General features: G+C 40.1%; 2 protein-coding genes across 6 annotated transcripts; both read left to right on the forward strand.

Moving 5' to 3' along the window:
* The first annotated feature begins 2,020 nt into the window (after window positions 1–2,020).
* Window positions 2,021–9,269, forward strand: tnxba (tenascin XBa). Of its 2 annotated transcripts, none has more exons than XM_044207567.1 (15): window positions 2,021–2,145; window positions 3,711–4,735; window positions 4,830–4,961; window positions 5,098–6,342; window positions 6,415–6,537; window positions 6,666–6,809; window positions 6,916–7,035; window positions 7,121–7,276; window positions 7,392–7,501; window positions 7,609–7,741; window positions 7,837–7,988; window positions 8,084–8,180; window positions 8,282–8,443; window positions 8,553–8,716; window positions 8,832–9,269. In XM_044207567.1, the coding sequence occupies exons 2-15, from the start codon at window positions 3,841–3,843 to the stop codon at window positions 8,928–8,930; spliced, it is 3,732 nt and encodes a 1,243-aa protein (XP_044063502.1). In that variant the 5' UTR covers window positions 2,021–2,145; window positions 3,711–3,840; the 3' UTR covers window positions 8,931–9,269. The 2 variants fall into 2 exon arrangements, with proteins under 2 accessions (XP_044063502.1, XP_044063503.1); XM_044207568.1 differs by having other exon boundaries at window positions 4,830–4,928.
* Window positions 9,270–9,598: 329 nt separating this feature from the next.
* On the forward strand, window positions 9,599–17,381 carry LOC122881406 (steroid 21-hydroxylase). Of its 4 annotated transcripts, none has more exons than XM_044207592.1 (19): window positions 9,599–9,759; window positions 9,980–10,171; window positions 10,284–10,373; window positions 10,462–10,616; window positions 10,792–10,887; window positions 11,157–11,267; window positions 11,370–11,456; window positions 11,749–11,832; window positions 11,925–12,038; window positions 12,134–12,300; window positions 12,731–12,834; window positions 12,914–14,945; window positions 15,351–15,632; window positions 15,724–16,008; window positions 16,094–16,378; window positions 16,484–16,744; window positions 16,864–16,968; window positions 17,093–17,118; window positions 17,230–17,381. In XM_044207592.1, the coding sequence occupies exons 1-12, from the start codon at window positions 9,639–9,641 to the stop codon at window positions 13,165–13,167; spliced, it is 1,575 nt and encodes a 524-aa protein (XP_044063527.1). In that variant the 5' UTR covers window positions 9,599–9,638; the 3' UTR covers window positions 13,168–14,945; window positions 15,351–15,632; window positions 15,724–16,008; window positions 16,094–16,378; window positions 16,484–16,744; window positions 16,864–16,968; window positions 17,093–17,118; window positions 17,230–17,381. The 4 variants fall into 4 exon arrangements, with proteins under 4 accessions (XP_044063527.1, XP_044063530.1, XP_044063528.1 ...); XM_044207594.1 differs by having other exon boundaries at window positions 9,604–9,759; window positions 9,983–10,171; XM_044207595.1 differs by lacking the exon at window positions 11,157–11,267.
* Window positions 17,382–17,396: the final 15 nt, after the last annotated feature.

Genomic DNA, 17,396 nt, shown 5'->3' on the forward strand with positions numbered 1-17,396 from the left:
CTTTGTTTTTTTCATCTCAATATCAAGGTGACTTGGTCTGTTGTAAGAATAGGATTTATCACAGAATAAATGTCACACTGTGACATGTCTCAGTAGGAATAGCACAGTTGTCAATAAGAAAATGATTGATGGCTGGATGGCTGCTTCCGTTTCAGGGTCCTGATATAGTGCATGCTGGTTCACTGTCACACACTGTCATGACTTACTAGGACACTTGAAAAGAATGGAGCCACCGTTAATGTCAGTAACAACACGTGTGCTTTTACTACTAAGATGAGTCAAAATCTCTGCTGTGAAAAAGGCCTATGATAGGACCAATCGCCTGGTGTTAATGAAGCCATTAATGATGTCATTTCAGCATAAGATGTGACACGTTTTCCCGCTGAATTACAGATTTCTTTCATTCATTTGGTCCCAAATTAAAAGTTATAAACAGATACTACTCATACTCATCTTGGTATAGGTGTACCATGTGTTTGCATACAAACCAGTTAGGGGTACATATTTGTATACGTGGTTTAGCTTGTGAAAACATTTTTGTGCACGTATGTGCCTATACTGTATATCAAGGTGTGTTAGTTGGTTTTTATTTACGTTTTGATCATGTCTGATTTACATTCTATGGGTTTGTGAATGGGATCATTTAGTTTTAAATTTTGTTTCTCTATATCTTCAGCAGTTTCCTTGGTATGGCCAGATTTGCATCATTTTATGTTTCCAATATGTGTTTCACCTCTCTCCTCTCTCCTCACTACCATCTGTAGTCTCATGATGCTGACTGGCTCAGTGTGCAGCATCAGCTGTTCATCTGACATTTCCACAGACCTGGAATAACCATAATAACTACATTATTCACCAATTTATGGTTTACTACATTGTGATGCTACAGTAATGTACTGTAGGGTAATTGTCTTTCAGTATCAGAACATGGTGTACTTACATATTACACTATTTATCCTTATCTCTTGTTAGCTTTTGGTGTGTTTAATTTTACTAACATAAATAAAGATTAACTATGGCTTGTATTGGGTGAATACACTGAAATAATTTTCGAATCAAAATAGATTGTCATAAAATAACTGAATCTTAATTGATATCAGTGTATCTTACATTATCTTTAGATATATAAAGAGCCCCAATGATATAAACTTTTGTTTTTGCTCTCCTGTAAAATTAGGAAAATGTCACTTATGCCCTGTTGGCTCTAGACCGTTGATATACTCGTCTTCATGTGGTTTACAAAAGGTGGGATGGTGGGTGGCCATCTGGTCAGAAATTCAGAGCCTTCACAGAGCATTCCTTAAATCTGGTGGATATTTGGTCGCTTACATAACTCCCACGTAGTTACATCTCATTACCTCCAACAAACAGCCAATTCATATAGCACGAGGTTCCTGTCCCCCAGAGTCTGCACTGAATACCTGCACTGTTATACTATGTATTCCAGCTGAATCATGATTCTCAGACCAGGGGTTTATTCAATCAAAGCTGTGTCAAAGTGCAATGTCTGGTATAAGTCAAGTTACACACAGCAGACAGTAAATTAACTGTCATCAGCCATGCAAAGCTGAAACGTGCAGGCTATTTTTGTGTTACAGTACATGAAAGAACACGAAAAATGCCCTAGCATTTACTGTATACAGTTTCAGAGAAAAACTGCAAGTTTACTAAAAGTCTGATCACATTAGATATTAGATTACACACAAAAAGTTGAAGTCAAAGTGATTTATTATTCTTATGTTAATCAAAAATCAGTAATCACTTAATGAAATCACCTTGGATCAGTTGAATTGTGAAATCTAACAGCAAAATTTATTTAAAAAACATTACAAAAAAGAAAAGGAAAAAAATAGAACACAAGAGAGTAGTTGATCATATTTGATACATAAATCTGTGTAAAAATGCCACTCTTCTTGTAAGTCCAGTACAAATATTTTCCATGGTGGTTGAGAGAGTGGGACTACTAGGCGTGGAAAAGGGGGTCCTTAAGTAGGAGCAGACTTTATCACTCTCCTCCTTTCTGGTGGTGGTTCTTTCTCTCACCTCTTTCCTCCCAGATCATATCCAGCAAGTCTATGTGAGCTTTCCAGATGGAAGGAATGACACAAAGAAAGAAATAAAGCCAAGAACTAAATCATTATTCTGGTAAGTTTTTTTCCCCATGTAACTATGATATCAGAGTGGTAACTGCAGTCATTTAAATGAATGGACTCATATTCTCCACTTAGATGTCTGTTGATATTCCTTCACTTCATAATGCCTTTATAGTGCATAGCTGAACATATTCTCAAGGTTTTGAATAAGTGTATTTGTCTAAAAATATCACAGTGTGGTAAAATGCTGTGTTTAAGCTGCTAAAAAGGCTTTAAACAGCTACAGTGCACTAGTGAACGTGATTTGTAATTTTTAGTGTGCATACATAATGTAGCATGGTCATACATACTATAATTTACTTTAATTTGTCTATATCTTTCATTATTTCTCATTCTATCAAAATTAATACTGGTAGTATGACAATTCATATTTTAGAAGTAAAGAGTGTTAAGAGTATTAATTCAGTTAATACTGCAGACAATTAGTCAATTAATCCATGCCCTCCAGTGCAACATTAAAAAATTTGGTTGCTGTGTAGGAAAGCATCCTTATGTGTTTACATGCTATGTGGTTTATTTGATTTTCTACTGATTTAAAGCCAAGGCTGGACTTATTTCTTTTAGTGGTTTTATGAGTTGTGGGTGCAGCGGATTATGTAACCTTCTGTATAGTGAAAGACGTACAGTGTCCCACAGTTCTATACAGTGACGCTCTGTTACCTCTCTGCATAGTCTCTCCAGCAGACTCTCTAGACGTCCCGCTCAAGTCACCTTCTTCCTTCCTGTTCAAAATAAGCTAATTTAGATTTGACTTAGTTTGGCAAGCCATTGAATTAACTATTATGGCCGATTGGAACACTGCTGCAATTCTTCAACTTATATTCGTTTTTTCTTCACTTTTAAAAGTGCACCAGTATGCACAGTTTAAAAGAAAGTATTTAGCATAATTTTTACTGAACATTTTGTTGAGTTTGTGGAATTTGAGGACATGTAAGCTCAGTAATATTTTTTTTGCCTGATGCGTACTCTGTTTGTTTTCAATGCCTTGCACAGGTGCTCAGGGAAAATTCGATTAAGAAAGTTCAATAAACAGTGTCACATAAAAGAATGGGCATGTGTAGGAAGATGCAAAACCTAAAGAGTATCTTAGAAATGTTTTGATATGCTCTTGTGCTGTAAATGATTTTGCTCAATGAAACTTCTTAAATGTCAGATCACAGCATATAACTTATAAAGAACCTGTAGCCTAAAAAATGGAGTGCTATGAGTAAAAGGTTACCAAAATGAGTTTCCAAACTCAATGAAAAAAGCAAATAAGTAATGTGGTCCCTTGCTTTAGCCATTGCTGCCAGGTCACTGTTGAGCAAAGCACAAAACCTGACATTTCTCCAAATATAGCTTCTTAATAGCCAGTAGAAGCTTGCACAAGGGAGCATCAAAGTGTGAATGGGAACTCTGTGAATGTGAAGATGGCAGAAAAAGAGCATGTATGCTCAGCAAAGTCCTTCTTGGAATAAAAAAAAACAGTTAAAAAATGTTTTGGAATAGAATTTCACTACACTCAGTTTCATTCAACTCAGTCACAATTCAACTCTTTCATTTTTTTTTCCTTTCTAGGAGAGACCTGGCATATTTCCCATTACAAGTGGTTACAGAAATATAGAGGAAGGAGTTCATAATTTTACAGTAACATACATACAGATCCACCAAAGGCAATACCATCTCTGGCTACTGCTGCTGGCTCAAAATGCTGTTTACTCTAGGACTTCTCCTCCTTCTCACCCCATTTCCCTCCTTTCAATCCACGACCAATGAGAAGAGAAACTCGACAGGAAGCGACGTAACCAAACCCAATGCCGTTTTCACCCTGTCAAAACCGAAAAACACTGCTGCTGTCGCCAAACAGACCGTTCGCCCAACCCTAAAGCCAAACACAGTCAATCAGACGGTTTTACCCACTCCGGCAACCACCAAAAGCAAGCCCAGTCCAGCAGTAATTCAAACCACTCCGTCAGCAGCAGTAAAGGCTACTCCAGTGAGTGGCACCATCACCAACAAAGACAAGCACACAGTCTCAGTCAATCATACTGTTGTAGCTAAATCTCCCTCAGCCAGTGAAGTGAAGGCTACCAAAGACAAGCATTCTCACGCTTCAGCCAGTGGTGCTAAAACCACCAAAGACAAACTCCAACCGTCAGTCAATCAGACTGTTTCAATGAAATCTACTTCAACCAGTGATGGAAAGACCGCCAAAGACAAGCCTGCCCCCACTGTAGTTCAAAATGTTCAGCCAACATTCCCAAAGTCTGCTCCTGCCAGTGGCCCTAAAATCACCAAAAACAAGCCCACAGTCTCCGTCAATCAGACTGTTGTAGCTAAATCTCCCTCCGCCAGAGATGTGAAGAACTCTAAAGAAAAGCCTGCCCCTGTGCAACCAGTCAAGGTGGTCATCAGTGATGGATGTGACTCAAGCAACACCAAGGAGCAGGAGCTGAAGCTGAAGCCTGGTGCTCCTCTGGTGATGACGCATAAGATCAGCTTGTTGCCTGGTGGCTGCACCGGGGGATGTGAGGCTGAGATGGCTACGCTGAAAGGACGTGTGGCCCGACTGGAAAGAGAGATGTCCTCCCTAAAAGAGAAATGTATAATTCTGTCATATTCACCAGATTATTATATTTGACACAACTCATTAGAGATGTGGATTTAATAATTTTGGTTAATTTTGTTGCTACCCAGGCCCATGTTCTGCAAACTGTCCAAATGACTGTAGTGGCAATGGGGAATGTCAGAAGGGGAAATGTATCTGCCAACAGGGATTCATGGCTCCAGACTGCAGTAAGTGTGCACAAGGAGCTGAGTGTAATAAAAGTAAGTGAGAGTAAGAACTGTTATTTTGATGTGGTAGCCTTAGAGACACATATTTTAAAGTGAGAGAAAGTTATTTTTTACTTTGAGTAATATCTCATTCGCACTTTGACTGTAACCTCTACTCTCACAATTTCAGAAGCTGCCAAAGGAAAGGTCATGGTAACCGTTGAAACAGTGTCTGTGCAGGTGAACAAAGATAAGGAAAACATGCAAGAGAAAACCACCAAAGTAGAGCACACACTCTTCCAGAAAAGGGAGCAGAAGAAGGTGTCTGAAGCCAAAGACGCTGACACTAAACCCAAAGTGGCTACTAATGCTAAAGCAGGTCTTGTAAAAACACAATCAAAACATGAAGCTTCTGTTAAGAAAATAACTATTAAAGACTCTTCAAGTGCTACAAAGACCAGTCGCCCAACTGTTGGTCAAGTTCTGTTGAAACATGAGGGAAGAAAACAAGAAGAGGCCCGTAAAGGCAAAACAACAGTCCTGACCTCTAAAAATGTCCTTCAAAAAACTGACCTCAAGCTTGTTAAGGAAGGAACTGCCAGTAAAACATATCCTAAATCTGACCAACTAAAAGACGAACCTCAAACCAATGTAACCCAGAGTAACGTGAAGAAATCTAATGGCACAGCTAAAATTGTGACCATTCTGTCCAAGGTGGCGGGAATAAACAAAACCAGAACAGGGAAGGAGACCTTGGAACAGTCCACACTGGCTGAGAAGAATGTTACTCAATCATCTGGATATAAACGCACCAAGAAAGTCAAAGTAGACACTACAATTGTGCAATCTGTTGACAACAGAAACACTGAAGCTGGCAAGATTGTAAAAGAGAAAGTTACACAGAGGAGTCAGTATCTAGTAAATGCAACCATTGCAGTAACATCAGGCGAGGCTCGAGTTCTGCAGAACAAAACAACTATCCATGGCTCTGGGAGCGCAAAGAGGATGGGAGGATCTGGGTTAGGTTCTGTAAAGGTTGTAAACATCTCTTCCTACAGCTTCACTGTCACGTGGTCAGCGCCACAAGGGATGTTCAAGAACTTCACTGTGATCAGAAGAGAGCCACTGGCAGAGGATGACGAAGACGACCATGAGGAGTTTGAAGAGGAAGCTCTTGAAGGTGACAAGGCCTCCACAGCTAAGAACACAACTGAAGTCCAGGTACAGAGTGAGAGCACCAACACAACTGCCGCCTCTGGTAAAGCTGTTGAATCTAGAGGTAAAGCTGAAACCAAGAGGATCTCTATGGTGGTCCCTGGCAGCGTACGCTCTGTGGAGTTCAGCAACCTTCGGGCAAACACAGGCTATGTCCTGCACATATATGGTACTGCAGCTGAGAGAAGATCAAAGATTCACAGAGTAACTGCAATTACAGGTAATTAAAGTTGTACTACATTTGTCATTTATGTTTAATTCCTCCACTACTACCAGGGTTTTCTCTCACCAGGTCCTGAGCCAGCCACAGAGATGATTTTCAGCAATGTAACAGAGTCTTCTCTCACTGTTTCCTGGTCCAAACCAAAGACCACATTCGCAGGCTGCCGGGTCACATACACCAACATTGTCACAGGTCTGTCAAAGGCTACCTGTATACTGCATTTCAGGTCAAAATTCCCTTGCTTAATGTCAGTCAGTGTGGATTTTATTGGGAAGTGTTAATTGTTTCAGTGTGATATTTGTGATGTATCATCCTGCTAGGGGAGAGTCGCTTTGTGACCGTGGACTCTCAGCAATCTCATGTGGTTCTGTCCAAGTTGTCTGCTGGATCCTCCTACATTATCACTGTAACTACTACACAAGGCAGAGCCCAGAGTGATGCCCTCACATCCATTATCACCACAGGTACAGATAAGCTTACTGTAACATACACTGTTACGTACAGCTACCTTTTCTTTTGTCTTAGAATGTGAAAACAGCAATAAACACACAGATTGTCTCTTGACTGCAGTGCCCGCCCCTCCAACACACCTGCAAGTTGTCAATGTGACAGATACGAGAGCTGTGCTGCAATGGACACCCAGTCTGGGGAAAGTAGACCGCTTCATCATCAGCTATGAGTCCTCCAAGAGTGAGTGTGGCAACGTGACTCTAATGACTAATAACAAAGCGCTAATGGCTAAGCTAAATGTTATTAATTCTCCTTCTTGCCACAGCTCCTAATGTGACAGTGACAGTGATGCTGTCTGGAAACTCAGTGGAGCATCAGCTGAGAGGCCTGCAGAGAGGCACCCTGTACACAGTCAAAGTCCTGAGCCAGAAGGACAGTCTCCAGAGTATGGCCATTTCAACTACATTTACTACCGCTAACGGTGAGTAGAGAGGGGAATAAAAACAGGGAGATGGGGCTTGTTTACTTGCTAGAGTCTTCAGAGTTTGTGTGTAAAGTGTGTGAACTAAATACTTGTGCATTCTTGTGTCCCTCAGTGGTTAAAGCCAGTGAGGTGGGTGCTCGCTCCGCAGTGATAGCATGGAGAACCACTGTTGTTTATCACAGCTACAGACTGATCTACCAGGTGGCAGGAGAGGAGACAAAGGTTAATAATATTCCCTCATCATTGGCACATACAGCACAAAGAGACCCCCCACATTTACAGAATTGCCTAAGAGATGCATTTTGTGTGTTTTTCTGTGTATACATTAGGAGGTGATCCTGGACCCATCCATCACAGAGTATAAGCTGACAGGGCTGTTGTCAATGTCACGCTATATTGTGCTGGTACAAGGCGAGAGAGATGGACACTACACATCTGTTGTCACCACAGAATTCATCACAGGTATTGTATTTTATGTAATGCAGGCCCTGCTAATTTATCTGCCCTATCAATACTTTATCATGACTAAGTAATTCTTTTTCTTTTTCATCCTTCAGACAAACTACGTTTCCCCTTCCCTACCGAGTGCTCTCAGGAGCTGCTGAATGGAGCTCTGCAGTCAGGAGAGGTGGATATCTACCCACAAGGAAAAGAGGGACGAGCGGTCAGAGTCTACTGTGACATGGAGACTGATGGAGGCGGCTGGACAGTGAGACAAACTACTGTTATCTTAACAAACCTTTGCACTGAAGAAGTGGCAGAATGGCTTTAGACAATAGACGAAAATCTGATGTGTGTTTTTAGGTGTTCCAGAGGAGGATGAATGGAAAGACAGACTTCTACAGAACCTGGAGTGAATACAGCTCTGGCTTTGGAAACCTCAGCGAAGAGTTCTGGCTCGGTACAGTTGAAGCACGTTCTTATTATCATCACATCTGCATCAGAATATTTTTTTTTATAAATCAGCCTAAACTGTTCACTCTTCATTTCTGCCGCTATTAGGAAATGAGCTTCTTCACAACCTGACCAGTGCCGGCCCTGTGAGTCTGAGAGTGGACATGCAATCTGGAAATGACACCGCTTATGCTCACTACGCCAACTTCTCCATTGACTCAGCAGACAGGCACTATACTCTTACAGTGTCCGGCTACACTGGAACTGCAGGTGAAAACTGTATAAAAGCTGAATTTACCTGAACATGTGCAGTGTATATAATATCATACAGTTAATGCCTGACAATTCACACCACAATGTCACTGTATTTCTCTGTCAGGTGACTCTATGAGGTACCATAATGGGCGTCCATTCTCAACCCGGGACAAGGACCCTGATTCTCTGGGGATTCACTGTGCCAGGGCCTACATGGGAGGCTGGTGGTACAAGAACTGCTACAAGACCAACCTCAATGGTCTTTATGGCATCAGCAGTAATAATCAGGTACAATACACCTCTCTACCTGGACATAGACTAATGAACTTTAAAAACGTTTTATCTTCAATGATACAGCACACTAACCAAATGCCATTACTTTTCCGTTTCTGTTCTGATACAGGGAATCGTCTGGATAGACTGGAAAGGTAAAGACTCCTCCATTCCCTTCACTGAGATGAAGTTCAGACCGTCCAGGTTCTCTCCTGCAACTCATGGCTAAGGATACACCAGAAGCCAGTGGATCTCACAGTTGCTGCATGTCACTTTCCAACTGAAATTGCATGTACAGTGGTTTTGATAGCTATAATGACAGCTATCAGTACATTTCATTCAATGTGCAAGATTTTTTATCTGATCTGTTTTTTTTCTGGAAATATACCAAAAGAGTGGTATAGAGTTTATTGCAACTTTTTGTATTCTGTTCTGCCTGACCCGTCCATTTCAACACAGTTTTTGACTTTAATACCTTCTTGTGCACCACCATGGTATGCCACCCCACTACTACTGTAATTAATTATGCACTGTCTCACTCCATTGGAATAAATGTGGCTAACGTGGGGCTGAAGTGTCGTTTTTTGTTTTGTTTGTAAATGTAAATTATAACACCCAAAACCTTTGATGGAAAGCAGTTTCTTCATTCCCTGCTCTACAAGATAAACAAATGCCAGTGTCATGTCAGCTTTGATGTGTTATCATGCCCTTCAGCAGGTCCCGGCCATGTTTATCAGGCTGCCTCTTGTTACATGTGTTGCATTAATCTCATAATCAGATATGTTGACCTAAAAAAAATATTTAGACATCCTTGATTTTAGTGGAAACACCAACATCATATCAAGCTAAGGCTTAGAGACTGATGAGAAGACTATAAATGCAGCAGGCAGTGTGCTGACCAGCTTTCTGAAGTGGGACACCAGCAAGAAGACACAAAATGGCCATTGAAATATCAGTGATCAGTGTGGGAGCTGTATTCTTAGTTGTGTTGCTTTTGGTGGTACTGATTTGCACTTCTGGTCAGAGATACAAATCTGTACAGGAAGACCACAAGGGAAGTAAGTCTACAGATAATTATCTATTTGTTGCCTTTATATGTATATTGACCATGCTGGTTGTTTAATTTCATGAAAATATAATGATTGATGAATGGGACATTTTTTAACACATGGACAACTAGTACATCACTGAGCTTGATTACTTGGTCTAATGGATTTTTATGATTAGCATTCATTTTCTCTCTGTTTTACCTTTGTCTTCCTTAACTCCTTCATCCAGTAGTTGAATCTCAACTGCTGCAGTATTTCTATCAGTTCCTTCCCTGCTCCTCACCTCCTTCCCTCCCAGGTCCTCCCAGCCTTTTCCTCATAGGCAATATGATGGAGCTGACACACAATCATCTGCCAGTTCACCTGACCAAATTGGCACAGCGGTATGGAAACATCTACCGCCTCAAATGTGGAAACACAAGTAATTATACACACTTTCACTATATCAACAAACAAATCAACTTTTTAAAAACTTTTTGTAGTTAGTTGGGTTCAGATAGCCACCGCACCAAAACTCTGCTGTGTTTTTTCAGCCATGGTGGTACTGAATAGTAGTGAAGTCATAAGAGAAGCACTGGTGAAAAAATGGTCAGACTTTGCTGGGAGACCAGTTTCATACACAGGTAAACAACTCAAAATGCCTTTGCAATAACTGTATGCATAATTATTGTATTATTTTAATCCTTATGACCTCCTCCTGATGTGTATCAGGTGATATTGTGTCTGGGGGAGGGCGCACAATCTCTCTGGGAGACTATAATGAGGAGTGGAGGGCACATCGTCGTCTCGTCCACAGTGCTTTGCAGCATTGCTGCCAGCAATCATTGCATGACGTGATCGAGAGGCAGGCACTGCATCTGAGAAAGGTACAGAACACAAGAGGAACAAATTATACACCAGTGGACAATATAGTGGCTTATCTAAAAATCACAGTAGCCTGTAATGTGATAGCAGAGATTGATCCACACAGCAAACCAAATGTTGGGGTATTTCCAAAGTGGTCACATAAAAAGATAAAGCATTGTTTGTTCACTGGTTTAGGTTTTGATGGACTATCAAGGCAGTGCTGTAGATCTCTCGGAGGATTTCACAGTGGCAGCTAGTAATGTCATCACCACTTTGGCTTTTGGAAAAGAAGTGAGTATCTCTCCTCTCACAGCTCAGTTTGTACATCTGAGTATCAGAGATGGATTGCAAAATCTGGTTTTCATCAATGAACACTTGTGCTTGTGACAGACCAGTGCTTGGTTGCCTGTTTATGCTGGGAACTGGGCAAAGTCACTGTTTATGTTGCCTTTTTTTAGAAGCTTGCATTACATACATGCATTCATAATGTGCTATCCTTTACTGGACAGTGCATTTCATTGGTAGGACGTATTCAAGATATGAATCTTGATGTTTTCTAGTATGATAAGAGTTCTTTGGAGCTGCAGCAGCTGCACAGCTGTCTGAATGAGATTGTCGCTCTGTGGGGCTCCACTTGGATTTCTGCTCTGGACTCCTTCCCACTGCTCAGAGTCAGTAAATATCAGTCACTGTCCTGACTATAGCTCACAGGAAAGACTAACAAACATCTTCTGAATGGGATTTCACAAATTATGTTATTTGTTCTCTCAAAGAAATTACCCAATCCTGTGTTTTCCCGTCTCCTGAAAGAGGTGGCCAGGAGAGATGAGATTATAAAAAAACATCTCAACAATTACAAGGTTAGTAAAACCAAATGCCAAAGAAAAAAAGGTTGAAAATGTGTCACTGTTTTGAAAAACACACAATAGAGAAGTCCAATTATGCTAAATTGCTCAGGTTACAGGGGGAAAAAACGAGGCTTGGTGTGGCTTAGCGATTAGAAAACACATGGGCAATAAATTCTGTCAAACAAAATTCCCAAATATCAAAATCACACAAGTCAAATCAAGCAGCCATAATGATAAAATAAGACACGTTATCTACTAAAGCCTGTGTTAATTTTTATCAGCTGTTGCTTTGTTATGTGTGCAGTCACAATACAAAAAAAACGAGGACGCCATCACAGGATCCCTCCTCCAGGGCCTTGACAAACATCGCAACACAGAACATGGAGTGGTAAGATCAAAACTGGAATTGTAAATCTAGTGTACTGTAAATAGTACTAGTGACACTAGTGACACAAACATTCCATGTTTTCATGTCTCCAGCTCCTGACAGATATTCATATTCACATGGCCACTGTGGACCTTCTCATCGGGGGAACAGAGACCACTGCAGCCTGGCTGAACTGGACTGTGGCCTTCCTCTTGCACAGACCAGAGGCAGGGCATCATTTTCCATAAAACACCATATTTACACACTCTGAAGTTTATCTCAGTGTCTCTCTCCTCCGTGTGTCTCTTACTTTAATCTCCAGGTGCAGACCAAGGTGTATGAGGAGTTGTGTGCAGTACTAGAGGGACGATACCCCAAGTACAATGACAGACACAGACTTCCAGTCCTGTGCTCTCTGATCCATGAGGTGCTCAGACTCAGGCCAGTTGCCCCGCTGGCGGTGCCACACAGAGCCATCAGAGACAGCAGGTCAGCTGAACGGCAATATGCTGTGATGATGAATTAATGCAAAGGAGATTAGTGACTACTTACCGTTGAAATAATTTAAGATAAGATATTGTTAAGCAGGCATGGGTACAATACAGAGCAGTTTACAAATCTGGCACACATTTCTCCAGTATTTCACTCAGTAATAATATTTAGTCCTTGGTCCAACACCAAGGCTGACTTTGGATCTGCTTTGATGCAAATACCGACCTACCAAAAATTGAAAAAATTTGAATTGCTTTGATTTTGCTATATTGATATACTCGGGTCCTGTTGGGATCAAGTCTGTCAGTGAGCAGGTATACACAAAGACACAAGTTGTTCTGCTTTTGACATTTTTCGCAATGTATTACCTGCTAACACTGTTTTTACTTTGCATTATGGTAATAATATAATTCCCATGCATGTTTAGTATTGCAGGTTACTTCATCCCCACGAACACAGTCATCATTCCTAATCTTTTTGGAGCACACCATGATCCTGCAGTTTGGACTGACCCGTACAGCTTCAAACCAGGTACTGCTCCTCTAATTTTGAGGTAAAGTTTACTTGGCTCAGCAGATCTCAAATAAAGCAGCTTCTCTTTCTCTTTCAGAGCGCTTTCTGGAAGGAGGAGGAGGCTCCACCCGTGCCCTGATCCCTTTCGGGGGGGGGGCTCGGCTCTGCCTGGGGGAGTCTGTTGCCAAAATGGAGCTCTTTCTGTTCACTGGCTACTTGCTGAGAGATTTCCAGTTCATCCCTCCTGAGAGTGAGGCCTCTCTGCCCGACCTGAGAGGAGTTGCTAGTGTTGTACTCAAGATCAAGTCCTACACAGTTATAGCATGTCCAAGACCTGTGACTAATCCATGAACTACAGAGGGTGTACTTCTTACTTGTTGCTTAAACGTTGGTTAATTATAGAACCTTCACATGTATGTTTCTCATCAGTACTTATTTCTGTTGGTCTGTAGTATTGGAGATCCTGATTAAAATAGTCTGTTAATGGGTTCCTAATTCTGAATTGATTACAAATATTTATTTGATTATCACAAACAACATGCCTGAACCCAGACCAGACCTATGTATATTGTATATACACACAGTGCTTTGTTTGATCTGTTGTATAAAGGCAAAGCAAACTGCGTTGTTTTTTTCACAATGTTTTTATTGAGATTTCAATCATGATACCAAAAGAAACACATCAGTATACAAACATGTGCCCCTCCATTCACAATCACACATTCACACAGACATTTCACAAGTCACACAAAGTTTCAAATAAAACAAATAGAATAAAATAAGTAGGATAATAACAATAATAATAATATGTTAGTAAATACAAAATTAAATAATAAAATAAATGTTAAAAAAGGCAGAATCTATACTCCCATATGTTAGAAATACATGTTATGTATTTGTTTTCCAAGAAGGACATAAATGAGTTCCAAATATAAACAAACTCTTTCCTTTTACATTTAACAATATAACCTCTCCAGCCCAACACATGTCAACAACTCCCCTTTCCACAGTCAAAGTGATGGTGGTTTTACATTTTTCCAATATAATGCTTCTTCTGTCCAAAGTCAATCATTTTTGTTTGCTCTGTTCTTACAAAGTCCTTGGGGTATATTCCAAGTGCACATAATTTTGCCCTCGACTTTTAAATATCTGTGATAAACATGTAACAACATTTTCCCAAAATATCTGTATCTTTGGGCACTCCCATACGCAATGAAACAAAGTTCCTTTCTCATTCAGGCATTTAACACAAATATACAGAATTTGATGAAGTTTAACAGGGGCTATGTACATTCTCATTAGCCACTTATACTGAAGTAATGTTAACCTTGTATTATTTGACTGTTTTTGTGCCATTTCCCAGTTCTCCTCAGTAATATCCTCTTCTCCAAGTATTTAATATATCTGATGTTGACTCTGCTGAACGTGTTGCCAACATGTTATAAAATCTAGATGTGTGTCCATTACCATCCAAATTATTAAGTCTAATGTCCTCAATAACTGAGGAAAACTTGCAATTTAAAGTTATATACATGAAAATAATGAGCCTCAGCATCACCAGTGGAGGGGAGAAACTACAAGAATGGTCAAGCAGGTGATCAGATTTCTCGAGAATGGAAACAGAAAATGAGTAGTATTTCTGTCATAGAGTCTGACAGCACCACCCAGTGGACAAACGCTGAACATGCTGCTGAAAGTGGAATAACTTCCGTCCTGTGAAAAATGTTCAGTAGACCTACAGGTCATTCCTCATCACTGGGTTAGGGCACATCTTGTAATAGTGTTTGCATTTACACCATTAATAGCCATCTGTTGATAGATAACAGTGATATTATTTGCACATGTGACAGACAAGATAAATGTTACATGAAAAACACAATGGGCAGCATTAATTTGTATAGTGGCCACAGTTTTGTATGAAATTGCAGGGTTAAAGTGAGAAGATGAACATGGGTTCCTCTCATGGGCTGGTCTTAAACTAAAAATGAGTTGCCTCAATTTCATTTCCTGTTTTGGAAAAGTTCTGCAATAAGAAAGAACATCTTCTGAGAGAAGGATGGCTTCCTTTTCATTGTTAAGACTCCTTCTTCTTTCTCTTACACAGGCAGCAGTTGGACTTCAGTCATCTGGTAATTATGAAAAAATAGAAAATGTTCTCTTGTTAATCTGTTGCATATTTATTTGGTATGACTTAATAACTCTAAACTCTCTGACCATATTTACAAAATATTGAGGTACTACATGAGCTACTGAAAAAGATAACATTTTTCACCATTAAATGAATTAAACTGAATGCTTACAGTACAATCAATAGTTTTAAAAAACAAATTCAAGATAGACTTGAACCAAAATGTGAAAATAATGCATGTATCAACTGTGGTTATAAGTATGTTAAGGTCATGAAAGGGTCACCAACTTCATACCTTTAGTTTTCAGTTCTCTTAGTGAACATTGCCCTGACAAAGGTAAATTAGATTTTTGACAGAACTAGTTGATGACTTTAAAATTAAATGATTTGTTGTCTTCTCCAACAGAACATTTGGTGATGTTTGCCTTACTAGGAGATGTTATTACTTTGCCATGTGACATACCTTCTGTAAAATCCTGCTCCTCTATTAATTGGAACATGGCTGGAGAGTTTGGATCAGTTACTGAGGTGGTGAAGGCTGGAAGGGTGACAGCTCCAGACGTCCTCAGGCGTGCCCTGCTAAAGGACTGCTCTTTGGTGATTAATCACCTGGTACTCAATGATGCTCGACTTTACTCTTGTGACAGTGGAGCACTCAATTCAAGTGTTTCACTTCAGATTCTTGAGCGTAAGTGAGTTGTCCTAGTACCTCAAACCATTCTTGGATAAGTTATTGACAATATCACAGTAGTCACATGATTTTCTTTTTCATTCACCAGTTACTGAGAGCTCAGCTCCTGCAAATGGCACAATAGAGCTTCAGTGTTTCCTCAACACGTATAAAGGACATGTCCCATGTAACAACAGAGGGATACATATCAAATGGAGTACTGAAGATAATACACCATTAAATGGAAATAGATTTTGTTTTGAAAATCCCTCTGAATGCTTCTCTAAATTGATCATCAAAAAAAAACTGACAGACCATCACAGAAAATGGAAATGCCAGCTAACTCAGAATGACACTGTTAAAGCCACAATCAGTTATACAACAACAGTAAAAGGTACTAAACTCCTCTTGTAGCGTACTCCAAATGAAATATTTGGTTTAAGATGTACAAAGTGTAACCAGTGCTCCCTTTCCCCCAGATGGTGTAGAGGAAGTGTTCGCTGCAGTGGGTGAGTCAGTGTCACTCTCTTGCAACAACACTTCCTCTCTTGGTGTTGGTGGACGCGTGGAGTGGGTTGTAGGTGAAAGGTCACTGACAGACGATATCTCACCTTATGAAGGCCAAACTGAGGCATTTCATGTGAATAAAGACTCATCACTGGTCATTGGCAGAGTGAGTGCTCTGCATGCTGGGGACTACCAGTGTTCAGAGTCCACTGGTCAGCAAAAGGTGTTTAACAAAATCAGGTTGCATACCCTCGATGGTGAGTGTTAAAACTCTATAAGTGCCAAAACAGAGCCTGAATTGTGCTACATTTACATTTGCGTCACTGCTATTAAAACATTTCCTCTCATTTTTGTTTTTACAGTTACTTCAGAGTGTGGGCCAGGAGGAGATAATCTCACCTTGACTTGTGTGCTTACCTGCACTAAAGAATGTGAAAAAGACTTCAATTTAACTTGGTCTGGAAGAAGCCAAGATAGCTGGCAGAGCGGTTTAATAACTGACAATAACACTCTCATAAACAGACTATTTCTCCCAGTTGTGTCAATGACATCAGATGAATTAACCTGCTTTGTGCATAGAGAGAGTGATGTGATGGCATCAAAGAAGTGGCGTACTGTTAACTGTAAGTATGCATCATACTATTGTTGCCTATTCTTCTAATTAAAAACCCACATATAAAACAAAATGCACCCTTATTTCTGAGTAAACAGAGGAAAAATGATAATAATTTGATGCCTACAGCTCTGCAAACACCTGCGTGGTTAGCCCTTCCTCTAGGGCTCCTGACATGTATCGCTGCTGGAGGACTCTACATGTACATGAAGAGGAAGCACAACAAGGATGCAGGTACTGAATCTGGTTGAAGAACCATACATCCAGCCTACACTACAACTATTGTATGTAAGAATGTTTTGAGCGATAAAAAGGAAATAATACCTGAATTAATTTTTTCCTACCTTTCTGTTTGCAGGAAATGAACAGTCAAGTATTGAAATGGTAAGAAGAGAAAAAATAATTGTGCTAAAAATAACTGTTAAAAGCTTTACTTTTGATTTCTTTTAAAGTAGATGTATCCTAGTGTGATAACTACATTATCCCTCTTCACAGATTCATGTTTATGAGACCGTTCAGGATGCAAATAATGAGGAACGACAGCAGCAAAGACAGTCCAAAAGAGAAGCTGTCACCACCACTGACAGTTTCTATAATTTATTACAGGCTGTAAACTAGAACTCAATAAAAGTGTTTTTTTCTCTTGATTTTAACTTTGATAA

The sequence above is a fragment of the Siniperca chuatsi genome, linkage group LG9, assembly GCF_020085105.1.
Source record: "Siniperca chuatsi isolate FFG_IHB_CAS linkage group LG9, ASM2008510v1, whole genome shotgun sequence".
Taxonomy (NCBI): Eukaryota; Metazoa; Chordata; class Actinopteri; order Centrarchiformes; family Sinipercidae; genus Siniperca; species Siniperca chuatsi.

Excerpts from the sequence above, each read along its gene's own strand:
- tnxba (XM_044207567.1), top strand. The coding sequence starts at position 3,841 with ATGCTGTTTACTCTAGGACTTCTCCTCCTTCTCACCCCATTTCCCTCC. Across the intron at positions 7,502-7,608 it reads TGGCAGGAGAGGAGACAAAG|GAGGTGATCCTGGACCCATC; the intron begins GTTAATAATATT and ends TGTATACATTAG. Across the intron at positions 8,444-8,552 it reads CGGCTACACTGGAACTGCAG|GTGACTCTATGAGGTACCAT; the intron begins GTGAAAACTGTA and ends TTTCTCTGTCAG.
- LOC122881406 (XM_044207592.1), top strand. The coding sequence starts at position 9,639 with ATGGCCATTGAAATATCAGTGATCAGTGTGGGAGCTGTATTCTTAGTT. Across the intron at positions 10,617-10,791 it reads AGGCACTGCATCTGAGAAAG|GTTTTGATGGACTATCAAGG; the intron begins GTACAGAACACA and ends TCACTGGTTTAG. Across the intron at positions 12,039-12,133 it reads TCCTCTTGCACAGACCAGAG|GTGCAGACCAAGGTGTATGA; the intron begins GCAGGGCATCAT and ends TTTAATCTCCAG.